This window comes from Danio rerio, chromosome 8, assembly GCF_049306965.1.
Source record: "Danio rerio strain Tuebingen ecotype United States chromosome 8, GRCz12tu, whole genome shotgun sequence".
NCBI lineage: Eukaryota > Metazoa > Chordata > Actinopteri > Cypriniformes > Danionidae > Danio > Danio rerio.
This window is the reverse complement of record NC_133183.1, coordinates 20,447,258-20,460,000: the sequence shown is the minus strand read 5'-3', so window position 1 is coordinate 20,460,000 and position 12,743 is coordinate 20,447,258. Positions and strand designations below refer to the sequence as shown.

The 12,743-nt window shown below is 35.2% G+C and overlaps 1 protein-coding gene across 1 annotated transcript; it reads right to left on the bottom strand.

The window, feature by feature from the left end:
* Positions 1-6,410: 6,410 nt before the first annotated feature.
* On the bottom strand, positions 6,411-11,354 carry prrg1 (proline rich Gla (G-carboxyglutamic acid) 1). Its single transcript, NM_001005948.1, is given in 4 exon segments — positions 6,411-7,503; positions 10,106-10,266; positions 10,696-10,739; positions 11,299-11,354. Coding segments are annotated over 3 exon segments (645 nt in total). The 5' UTR covers positions 10,706-10,739; positions 11,299-11,354; the 3' UTR covers positions 6,411-7,029.
* Between the last annotated feature and the right edge of the window lie 1,389 nt (positions 11,355-12,743).

Below are 12,743 nucleotides of genomic sequence, written 5' to 3'. Positions count from 1 at the left end.
TAAATCAAAAAGTTACAAACCGATTGCATTGGAAATGCTGTGTTTAACTTAGCATTTGATGCAGTCAAACACTGAAAATGATCCAATGTCTACAGAACCGTTGTGTCATTCTGGCCATTGAAAGTTACTTTAGCATGTAAATCTACTCATTAAGTTAATAAGTTACTTAGAATGACCTTTGTGTGCTTGTTTAGAGGTAGGCAAAGCATGTTAGGTGTTAAATGTGGAGCTTTTGTATTTTTCATTGTAATGGATGTTGAAAATAGAAACCTTTAAAATAACTAAAACTAAAAACTTTGTACATTTAATCGCTTTTAGAAATATATTCTTGTCAGGCAAGAAAAACATGTTTTTATTTAATCAAAAATTCTGCAAAAAAAATCTAGATGTAATTAATTTGGCAATTTGAAATATTCTTCATTATTAAAGAAACTCCTCTGATATGTTGAGTTTGGTTCTTAAGACAAATGTCTTATTATTGTTAGAATTATTAGTTGTTTTCCGATTAAACCTACAATTCTTTCATATCAAAAGATCCCAAACTGTAAAACAAGACCTTATGAGAAATAAAAGGACAGAACTCAAACAAATTAGGGCCAAAAACTTTTATTACAAATAAAGTTCAAGCTCAATCGTTACAAAAAATTAAATTTGTTCTTAATACATTTATATATACACATTATTTATCTATCTCTGAGTAAGGCTTAAGCAATAAACACCACCACGGTCAGTCACTCTCTTCACTACCACAGAAATATCAGCCTGCAAATGTACAGCAAAATCATCAGACTGGATTTTAAACCACGGTAGCCTTATTTCACATTACCTTTAAAAAAACAAACCACTGTCGGCAATTGAGACTGTTAAGATTTGGATTTTCACAAAGCTTGGAGTTAGTGCTGGTGATGCATTTTATTGCATATTTATGTACGATGAGCTTTTCCTTGCTGAACTGAGAATAGAAACTGTAGAAATCCAAACAGCATTTGCCACGTTTTTTTTAGTTTTTAGTTATTCGTCACATCTCGTTTCACACATTACTTTACACATCAATTAATATTCCTTTACATAGAGCGATCGGTGCCCTGAAAATAAAAGTGCATTCACTCAGTTACTCAATAAGTACAAACTGTTTTCCTTTATATTCCTTTTTTTCACAACCACACAAAATATCACGCCCAAAAACACTATTTCCTGATATATAATACTGAATGTTTCCTCAACGGCTTGTTCCTGTAATTTGTTCCTATTCTGAAATGTTCTTGCTTTTGTTTGGGGCCTGAGGTAAAAAAACAAACTCTGAGTAAAAAATGTAGTACAAAAAGTATGAGGTAAAAGACGACCGTTAACTGCCAGACCTGAAAACTAATGTCAATTATCCAAAAACAAACATAAAAAAGAAACACTTTACCTGAAATTTAACCCATACTGCATTCAAAAAATATTTTTAAAGGAATAATTATGCCTCGCAACCCTAAATGGTAGATTTATTTAGAAATAACGCAAGCGGATTTCATTATTAAGAGTGAAAAACGGTAAGCTCGCCCAATAATAACTTGCTTTTGTTGGCCTGTTCAAAAACACACTTGTGATTTGCTCTGGCTATATTTATTTAAGATTTGAGACTCTTGATTTAATGATAGTTCTTGACCGTTCATCCAATTTCCTCATCCTTTGCTTACATTCATGTGGTTGAACTTCTGTTGAACACAAAACAAGATACATTGTAGAATGCTGGGAGTGGAACATCCACAGTAGCACCAGTAAACTCTATGCAAGTCAATGGCTGTTGTATAGAACATTCTTCAGTTTAGTGTGTCTGTATGTTCAACAGAAGAAACTCAAACATGTTTGCAACTAGGGCTGGGCTGATAAAAGGGTATTGGTATTAATTGACCGAACACTATTGTCAATACCAATAAAAAATGTTCGGTATGAAGTTTCAGTATGAAGCGCTATAGCTTTATTAAAATGTGGCTGCTGAGCATGCGCCTTTGAAAAAATGCCAATAAGCTTAGGGTTATTTTCAATCAAAGCGCACGGCTTTACGCAACAAGAGATTTTTTAACTTTAAATAAATGGTTAAATAAATTAATTAATCCTAATATACTTATATGTATTGTAAAAAAAAAGATTCAATAGTTTTCGATACCGGATGATGTTCAACAGTATTTCGTGATGTTTTTTTTTTTTTAGCTGTATCGCCCAGCCCTATTTGAAACAAGCTAGAACAAGCTTGAGTAAATGACAAAATTTTCATTTTTGAGTGAACTACAACTTTTATCTTATCTTACAAAACAAAAAACTATTCAGGGCATTTTTGTTCTCATAGCATGAATTACATTGATCTGCATTCTAATATGCTTCATTTCACTCTGAAAACTTTATATTCAATTATTGATAATAACCAAAAACTGGTTTCAATTATTATTAAAACACCAAAAAGCAACCCAGGCTCATTGAAAATACATGCCTACATTTCTGCTAAAAGTTGCTGAATACTTTGCTCTGAGTACGTATTGTTGCATACTTTAGTTGACATTTCACTAGAGGGCGCTGATTATATTTATCGAATCTGAAATGCGTTACATAGGGTGTGTTTTGTTGTCCATTTCAGATACACGTCCTTTTTGTTCATGCTCACAAGACAAAGGAACACACGTCACTGCTTTTTTTGTTGACAGGAAAAAAAGAAGCGCGGTGTGATTTTTATGTCGATAGGCAACGACTGAATCAGCTGGGTATTGTTTGCGAGTGTTGCTGTTGATATTGTTAGAATTTTACTATTTATTAATATTGTGATATTTAAGTATTGTGAAGTCAAGCAGCACCGGATAACTCAAAACAGCGACCGCTAGTCTCTCAGGGATCTTTAAAAACCTCGGTAGTTGACTTGACAACATAAACACTTCAGACACCTCAATGGAAACCCTGCCTCTGCTTTCATTTGATTGGAGAATGAAACGGACGCGACTGTCGTAAAGTACTTTTTCCTCTCGGTTTACTTTTTTTCAACTGCGAGAGCACGGCACACAAAGGCAAAAACATGAGGCGCAGCAGGTGATTAAAACGTGAGGCTAACAGGGTGCATAAGCAGCGCACAAAATGCTCACGGCCGTAAGTAAAGCATTCAAAAAAGACGTTCAGTGTGATCGGCCCCTAAGAGTACACTACAGTACAACTTTACCGTACAAAGTGAGCTACCGAGCAAACTAACCACACCAGAAAATTTGTCAATATAGAGATTTAAAAACATACAAATGATAAACATAGATGTGCAAAGAACTGCATGAAAATAATCCTTAATTTTTTGATAATATGTTCCTGTAACTATCATAAACCCTGTTCACATTTTCGGGTTTCTCAGTAGCGGAAGTCGTCATAGTTGAGAAAAACTTGGAGCGCAGTGAATACGAGAGTAAAAAAAACAATTGTTTACAATCTTATTTACTCAAATAATAAAAGGAAAATCTCCACGATATTGTAAAGATGTTTAGAAAAAGGAAATAAATAATGTGAGACTGATGACGGCAGCCAGAGAAGAGAATAACGTCAAATCTACTGTCCTGTCCAATAACCGCTGCATAAGAAAACGCACGAGCGGTTATTTATTTATTTTTTTGTAATTTGAAGCAAAGATGATATTCTGCATGCATAAATACATATAAATGTTTATAGGTTAAAAAAAAATCTGAATATTAAAAATTAAGGATTTAAAATTATGATGACTGTTAAAAACGTCATAACAGGCTTGTGAAAAGGGTCCATGATTGTGAAAAAAGAACAAATATTTTTGGCTTCATACTGCACTCTAGTGTTTATTTTACATAAAAACTGGAGTAAAAATGTATGTTGAAGTACGTTTTTGGCGATCTGACAAAAAAATGTAGGCTGAAGCACTAATTTTCAATGAGCCGGTGTTGCCATAAAGGCTTCAAGTAAAGTGTTACCCAACAAATGAAATCACTACCGTTAGGAATAGAGTTTGCTTTAAGTAGACCAGATACGGTCTTGACCACATTTTTGATGCAAAACTACAATGCGAAAAAAGGCAGAATTAAAAAAACTGGAATAAAGTATGAAAACAGCCTTTAAGGCATTAAAAACACACCAGAGATCAGTTAAAACAACCAGACTGGTTAAGGTAGTCATAATGGTTAATTATAGCATTCTCTAAGAGGTTAGAGAAACTAAAGTTATTTACCATAAAGCAAATCTATGAGGAACCGCTCACAACATACATAAGCATGAGCCTTGCTCCTTAATTACCACCACAGGAGACTATTAATCTCAGCTGTCCTAATATTCCCAGCTTGGGATGCTAAATATGCCCTGTTTAATCCTTGTCCACAATAAGAATTTCCACAATTGCTTCACTCCACAAACTGTGAGAAGAAAAGGAAAGCGTTGCTGCATAGACCACCGGAACGCAACCAAACAACAAACCTCAGACCACTTTTGCACAATACAGTATTTCAGTACTGTACTTTCCCACAGCAGATATAAACCTAAACCTCACACACATTGACTTGCTGCCCGCTGGGGCCGATTCAAGATTAACAACCATGATGCTACATTAAATCCAGAATTTGTTCGGTCAGCACTTTTTCCCCACCAAGCATGATTTCCCATTGCTAATCCACGGTTAACCATCCAGCGGAAGCATTTCCAACACACCAACTGAAACGCACAGTGTTTAACGCCTCAACTAGAGGGAAAAAATGAATCAATTGAACATCTAAATATTGCATAGAGATGCCTATGCAATTATAAAGGTTAAACAGCAATAGCCTAAGCTACAACGGTTATTATCTCCAAAGGCTACAACGAACCTGCAAGTAGAGAATATCAGTAAACATTACAATTCACAACTTCCTGAAAATATTGTGCATTTGTTTCCTCTGAACGTTATTCTGTAGAATATTCTAGGTCTAAATGGTCCCTATGAGAGGCCACTAGTGCTGTCACAGTACCAGCATTTCACTAGTCAGTGCCAATAGCACAAAAAATGCCATGCTTTTTGTTTTACAAATCGATTTCTATTGTATTTTTATTAGACTATTTGGAAATGACTGCTGTATGTAAAAAAAAATGTCTAAATTAATGCTGTTAAAATAAGTAAACAACTCACAAACAGATCACAGGTCACATAAGTGGCAGGCCTATTGCACTTACACTGCAAAATTCAAACGCTGAAATTTATCTGCATTTTGAACATTCATTTACACAGCAGCTGCGTTTTGTGGGCCTGAAAATGTGAAATTTTGAAAGCAATAGTGCAAGTTTTTAAAGCCATACTGTTACCATATGACCAAAATTAAAAATAGCTAAATCTCTGTACAAGACTGTGTTTTGTACTGCTAAAGATCCTTATCGATATTTTTAACTATTGGATAATTCTTTTTTACATTTATGCAGTATATTTCAACATGAAGTGAAGTTGGAGAAAGAAAAGGGGGTGGGATTGGTAAAGGTCCTCGATTTGTGACTCACAACACAGCTGCAATTTAATGTTCTGATCAGATCACTTGATCTGTGTTTGCCAACCTTGTTCCTAGAGGCAGACCAACAGTGCCTATTTTAGATATCTTCCTTATCTGACCCATTCATTTCAGGTTTTGGAGTCTCTTCTAATGTTCTGATGAGTTTATTCATGTGTGTTTAATTAGGAAAAGGTTTAAAATGTGTACTGCTGGTGTGCCTTCAGGAACAGGGTTGGGAAACACTGCACTAGACTATCGGCACTAACAGATTCAGCTCACATTTTAATAGGGTTATTACTAGAAAATCTAAGTATTTAAACTTCACAACTTCATGTTTATACTTGCTAAATAAGTTTTGCGAATGTGAATGAATGAAGTTCAAACACATAAAACAATATTCTTGAAGTAAGAATCACACATTTTTCTCCATAGCAAAATAGACTATTGGAAAATGACACTTCTAAAAATAAAAAAAATAAAAATAAAAAAAAACATAAGTAAAAAAGCACCTCAGATTGGCAACTGAGTTTACCTGCACAACAAGAATGGCTCTGAATAGCTACAATGCTTAATGCATTGTAAATACAAACAAACCTTTGACATTCTTTACACAAATACACAAGGGAGAGTTAGAAAACAACCGTCTATCAGCACATACCAGTTATATACACAAAGGCTGGTACTGTAGCATTTCTCAAATTTAAGCACCAGTACTACTGACAACACTAGAGGCCATAACTAGGAAAAACATTTTTTAGGACTTACTAAGAAGAATGTAATTAGTTGACATAACAGTACTTCATCGTCATTAGATGTGGGCTTGGATTTAAGCTGCCATGAGTTCTGTAATCAACTCAGTACTGGGGCGTATTACAGAAAGTTTCATATCTTATGTCTAAAGTTAAGATATGACACGTTAAATGAGGATTTTTTTTTTGTGCAAATTTGTGTCTTGAGGGATTCTACCCCATCTTACAAAATTACATCTTATCTGTTGTTAGGAAATTTAAATTGTGTCATCAAGTTGGACAAGCCACTCTCAGGTCTGTTAATAAGCAACCAAAACTGCACAAACTGCTGATGAGTTGGCCTAAACAAAATGGATAAAAAAAACAATAAAACGTTAATTTGCACTATTGTCAAGTTTGGATGTTTTTGTAACATCACCTTCCTATCTGTAGATAACACACTTAATAAATCCTGTCCTGTAATAGCTCTTCTCCTAACTGAAATTACGACGGTTTCCAAACAGATATGATAAGATTTAAAAGTTAGGAACTTTCTGTAATACTCCCCCCGAAGCATGATCACATTAGTTAATTTTGCTGCATGTGAAATGAAATAGCTATTTTACTAGAAAAATAATTGAATGCCTGTAGAAGTAATGAAGTAAAAAATAAAAGCCAAACCATGTTCACATCCCACAAAGCACTAGTTATAAAAACAAACCAATAGAGGTGAATAATAAATGACAGAGTTTACAGTATTGGCGGAGGCCTCAAAATGCATCTCTTCATGATGCTGGATAACATGCCTGGAAGATCCGTCACTTTCCCTGGGAGATGACAATTGTGCCACCGTGGTTGCTGATGATGTCTTCATATTGAGGAGGAGGCTCTGCTTCAATCTGTATATCCGTATGGCCCACAGCTTCTTCATATGAAGGGGGTGGGTCACCCCGACTTCCCCGCCCAGGTGTGAGGTCAGCACCGGGGTAGGCAGGGCTACTGTGGGCACTGATCTCCGAATGAGGGCTTATGTCAGGATGGTAGTCCCGACCCCATTGGTCCATTGACACCACGGACAGTGTTGTGTCTCTTTGGGGACGCCCGATGGCAGGGCTTTGCTGGGATCTTTTGCGGGAATGGCATCTCCAAACTGTGATGGAGACTGCAGCGATAAGAAGCAAAACCAGCAGTAGGGGTAGGATTAGGTATAGGGAATGAACGCCACCAGCGATGGACTCGAGTCCTCCTGGTCTGGGGCTACTCTCTCGTTGGTACTCCTCCCAAAATCGCCTCTGGAAGAGTCACAGGGTGGTAAAAACCCAATTAGATAATGGCAGTGTCTCAATAAACTCACATAACAGGTCAAATTAACTTGTTTGTGGTGAAAACAAACCCCACCCTTTCCGCTGTACTGACTAATGCGCTTGCTAAGTGTGACGTCACCTAAAGCAGCTTCCGGGTCGAATCGCTACAGTATATCAAACTGTATGGGAAGTTTTGACGTTATCAAAGCGATGTAATACTTTCGAAAATCACGATTGCAATATATATATATATATATATATATATATATATATATATATATATATATATATATATATATATATATATATATATATATACACACACATATATCCATGCCTAATATCAGATGGCCAGAAAGTGATTAACTTTTATAAAATGTTACAATTTACAATTTTCACCAGAGACTGTTGCGTAAACTATAAATTTACATGAAAATCAAATAAAAAAAATACTATGACTAAAAAGTGGTCATAAACAAATATTTTCTCAATTTAAATGAGCAGCGGCTTGGACCCGGAAACAGTATTCATACATCACTGATATGTAGGGCCAGACAGAATCTGCGGTCATTTTTTGGTATTTCTGTGCAAAATGTTGTAAAAAATCTGCGGATATATGCGGAAGTATTTTGGGAGTATCGTAACTAAAAACTGAATAAATGAAATAAAAAATAATACCTTTTTAACTTTTATTTAATGTTTACAATGCAAATCCTTCTAGATCCACTTATTGGGTAAACAAAGCAAGTCTTTCATATAATATATAACTTATAGACAGAAAATATTACTTTACAAAATGTATTGTAAATAAATAAAAGGAACACTTTTATATTAATCAATAATATTACTAAAATTAATTTAAAAACTGAATTAATATCAATTTACACAAGTAAATAAATAGACTCAACGATGAGCCAAAAATCTGCTGTTTTCTGCGCACGCAGATTCCGTGTGGGCATACGGATACGTCACGACTTTACAAGCGGATAACCAAGACTTTGCACAACAAAAAACAATTATAACACCATACAGAAAAAAACTGAGAATACCTTTTGGATTACACCTTATTTCACAAGTTAAGTATAGTTGAATTATAGTTGACCAGCAGCTACAGAACACAAGTGGTTTGTAGAGTTTAACCATACCACAGGGAAGTTTATCATTTGCATGTGTTTTAAGGCCTTTGACTTTCAAGAGAATTTGGGCACAATAAAGTATGTTTGGAAGTGTAACTCAATTGTATTAAGTTATTTACAAGATTTATGCAACAAAAAAAAATTTTCTTACTTAAAATTTCAGTCTAAATACCCACATTTCAAAGTGAAAATAAGATTATTTTAATTACCCCACTGGCAGATAATTTAGCTTATTTTAAGGGAAATTTCTGGGAAATTTTAGGGGACATATCTTCTGAAGGTGAAAACAAAACAATATATATTTTTTTTACTTGATCTACAAGTATTTTTAGATATTTGAACTAAAAACAAGACTTTTTTTGCATTGTGATTATTCTCCAGAAAACCATCTGTCAAACTGTATACACATATCGCAATATTTAACGCAGAGGAAAATGTATTAACTATTTATTAATTATACATTTATTAATAATAGTTCAACATTTACCAATGGCCTATTAAAATCCAAAATACACACATTATTTAATGCACCACGAGTTAACAATCTAACAATGAGCAATTGTGTTTTCATTAACTAACATGAGCAAATACTGTAATAAATGTACATGACCTAACATTAACCAATACAACCTTATTGTATAGTGTTACAGAACAAATAATTAAATAATAAACAAACAAAAAAAAATGTATGCCTGTTTCTGAAGCTTTTTCCCCACAAGTATCCACAGATTTTAGCCAAAACAGCAACCAATATATTGTGCACCATTTTATTTCTTTAAATTATAGGTCTTCTTTTAATATTTTAATTGGTGATAATCATCCTCATTACTACTAATATTAATAATAAAAATAATACAACTACATTAATATGCCACTGCTTGCTCCAGTTTTTCTTATTTATGATTAAAACAAGGTCTGTGGCAAATATAAACTGACAGCAGCGTTTTTCTGTTTTGCTCTAAAACAAACCGATTTTTGTAACAAGTAACGACAAAAGAATGTTTGTGGTGTGTGCGCATGTTTGTTTTAGACCAAAACACTGACACACTGAGCCAATTATGTCTACTATAGACCTTATTTTACTTATGAAAATATATAAAACAGGTAAATCCCCAGTGAAACAAGTGGTGGAATAGTCTTGAAAGTACTGGACACAACAACTACAGCACTCTGCTAGAATTCTTTCTCAATCCATCCAGCCCTTTCTGGAACATTACATCATTACATATTCAGCTGATGACTGTTCTGCTGTTTTGTGTTTGCACATACAGTGTAAACAACCACAAGACCATTCCGAAACTTAATGACATATTTAATAATCCCCAAAAACTGTACACCCACTGAGCCTTTCCTGTTGATGTTGCTCACTTCCCTGCTCAGAGGAAATGCCACAGAATGGAACGACTAAACGGAAATTGTTCAAGTTCGTGCACAAACATCCACCCCAATCTCACCGTTTTCTCATCGTTCTCGAATGCCTCCCTGGCTTCTTCATAATTGCAGATTTCCTCTCTGCATTCTCGCTGAATGTTCCCTTGTTTCATCTCCTCCAAGAAGAAGTTTGCTCTCGGGAGCCTCCGCAGCACCGAGTGCGCGGCATCTGCTGGCAGGAACACTGGCAAAGATACAAACAATGAGCCTACAGCACACAAACCAAGAGGGGGGCTACTACGACCGACATTCTTTGAAATGCCCGTTTCTCCCAGGCGCAGGGAATTTGTGAAAGAGAAGCCCACTGTTCCTCACTATTGAGCGTGGGAGAAATAAAACAGATAATATATTGTGTGATCCATAAGTATCGGATTAGGCATGGATTAAATATTAGAGGCGCTCTGTGGGCCCTGTTGACAATCTGTAACTAATACTAATCAGAAATTGCTGACAGAATGATGCATCACCTTTACGTGACATCCATTAGATCACTAGGAGGCTCAGTACACACACACACACAATATCATAGCAACGTAAAGAAACACAAAGCAGCATCCTTTAACATATCACAGACTCTTGTCACAGATATACAGTATAAAATATAAGGACTCACCGGCTCCCATGATTCCTGCAGCTTTTCAAACAGGAAATCTGGACCTTGAGAGTGACAGGACAGACAACCAGATTTAATCATCGACCACCTATTTATATCACTTGTGCTCATGCTTTTTCCAAATTATCAAATTTAAAACAGCAAAACTGGCGATGAATTTTGTCATGAAGTACTACAGAGAGGCGTCTGTATGTCAAGGCACACTAAACAGCTGACGTAAATGTATGTCCAGATACATAAATCATCCTGTATAGCTCAAGGACTGTTAGCTTACTAGCATTTATAGGACACATTCAACCAGAGTCAGCAAACGAATTAAAACGGACACATTTTTGAAAAGCATAACGCACTGTTATCTTATATCAACCCGTAAAGCTAACGCCTCGATGTTAAAAAACATGGTAACGTTAAGGTTAAGCAACTTGTGTCGCTAACGTTAATTCAGTCCCATATTTGTGATGGATATCGACTGAAGCTTGTCGACGTTTTGATCATTAAAACCGTACAACTCAACGTACCCGTCGATGTGTCCGAATATAGGCATTTTGTATACAATAATTAGAAAACACTAAGAGTTTAAATAACATTTAAAACTGTGTTTACCCGTTCCGCCCAAACGTGTATCCCCGTTAGTCCCAATGTCCTGATTTGGCGCATGCGCACATGGTGCAGTAACCGGCCAGAATTAACTAAATAGAGGTCTCTGCTTGTAATGAATCACAGAGGACCGCCGACGCTGGTTTCGGGGCATGGGGTGTAATTACAGAACGAGTTTCTTTCTTTGTAAATCCCCTTTCTGATTGTAGGAATATGAGACAGTAGGGAATGGGTAATATATCGGCTTATCTGTATACATACGGCTTATAATGTATTGTCAGAATAGGCTAAATAGGAATGTGAGAAAGTGAATGATTTCATGCAATCTTAATTGTGGTAAAACAATGCCTTATTATTACATTATATTACGCTTTGACTGATAGATTCTTTCTAAAATTATATAAAAACTATGTTATTTACATTTTAGTGTGCTCTATTAACTAAAATATAAATTAAAAATATTAACAAAATATTACTTAGTCAAAGTGTTTAGAGAAAAATGTGTCATGCAAAAAATAGAAAAATGAATAACATTTGGACAAATAAAAGACAAAGCAAATCATGGAAAATAATTAAAGTAACAGAGAGGACCAAAAGAAGTACAAATAAAATGTAGCTAAATGAGCTTCATTTAAGAATATGAAATAATATGATATTGTTAGAGGGACATCCAAAATTATTCCTTTCAAAATGTGGGTGACTTTTTGACAAGTCAATGCTTACCAGTTCTTTGAGAGAGAGAAACACACACTGACAAAACTAAATAAAAACCTGTGGCTGCTGATGATATGCAGTCAAGCATGCCTTTATGTGAAAGGAAGCACTCTAGATTGTTAGAAATGAAAGCAAGTTTGTTCAAGGATGAAATGTAATAATAATGTATATAATGCGTAAACTAATTAATTTAACAAAATTTTAAGCTAAAAATGATGTTTGCAAAATTATTATAAACTATTTATATTTGTTGAATTTAAACATTCATTCGGTCATTTGTTTATTTTATTTTTAGTTTAGTCCCTTTATTAATTTGGGGTCACCACAGCGGAATGAACCGCCAACTCATCCAGCATATTTTTTTACGTAGCGGATGCAACCAACCTTCCAGCTGCAATACATCACTGGGAAACACACACACACACACACACTCATTTACACACATCAATTCAGCTTACCCAATTCACCTATACCACATGTTTTTGGACTGTGGGGGAAACCGGAGCACGCAGAGGAAACCCATACAAACACAGGAGAACATGCAAACTCCATACAGAAATGCCAACTGACCTAGATTGGGCACGAACCAGTCATTTTTTGCTGTGAGGTGATTGTGCTACCCCCACTGCGCCACCGTGCCACCCTGAATTTAAACAAAAAAAAAATATTTAGCACGTTCAACTTTTTTTTTTTTGCTTCCAACCACTTAACTTCAAAAAATTAGTAAATAATCATCC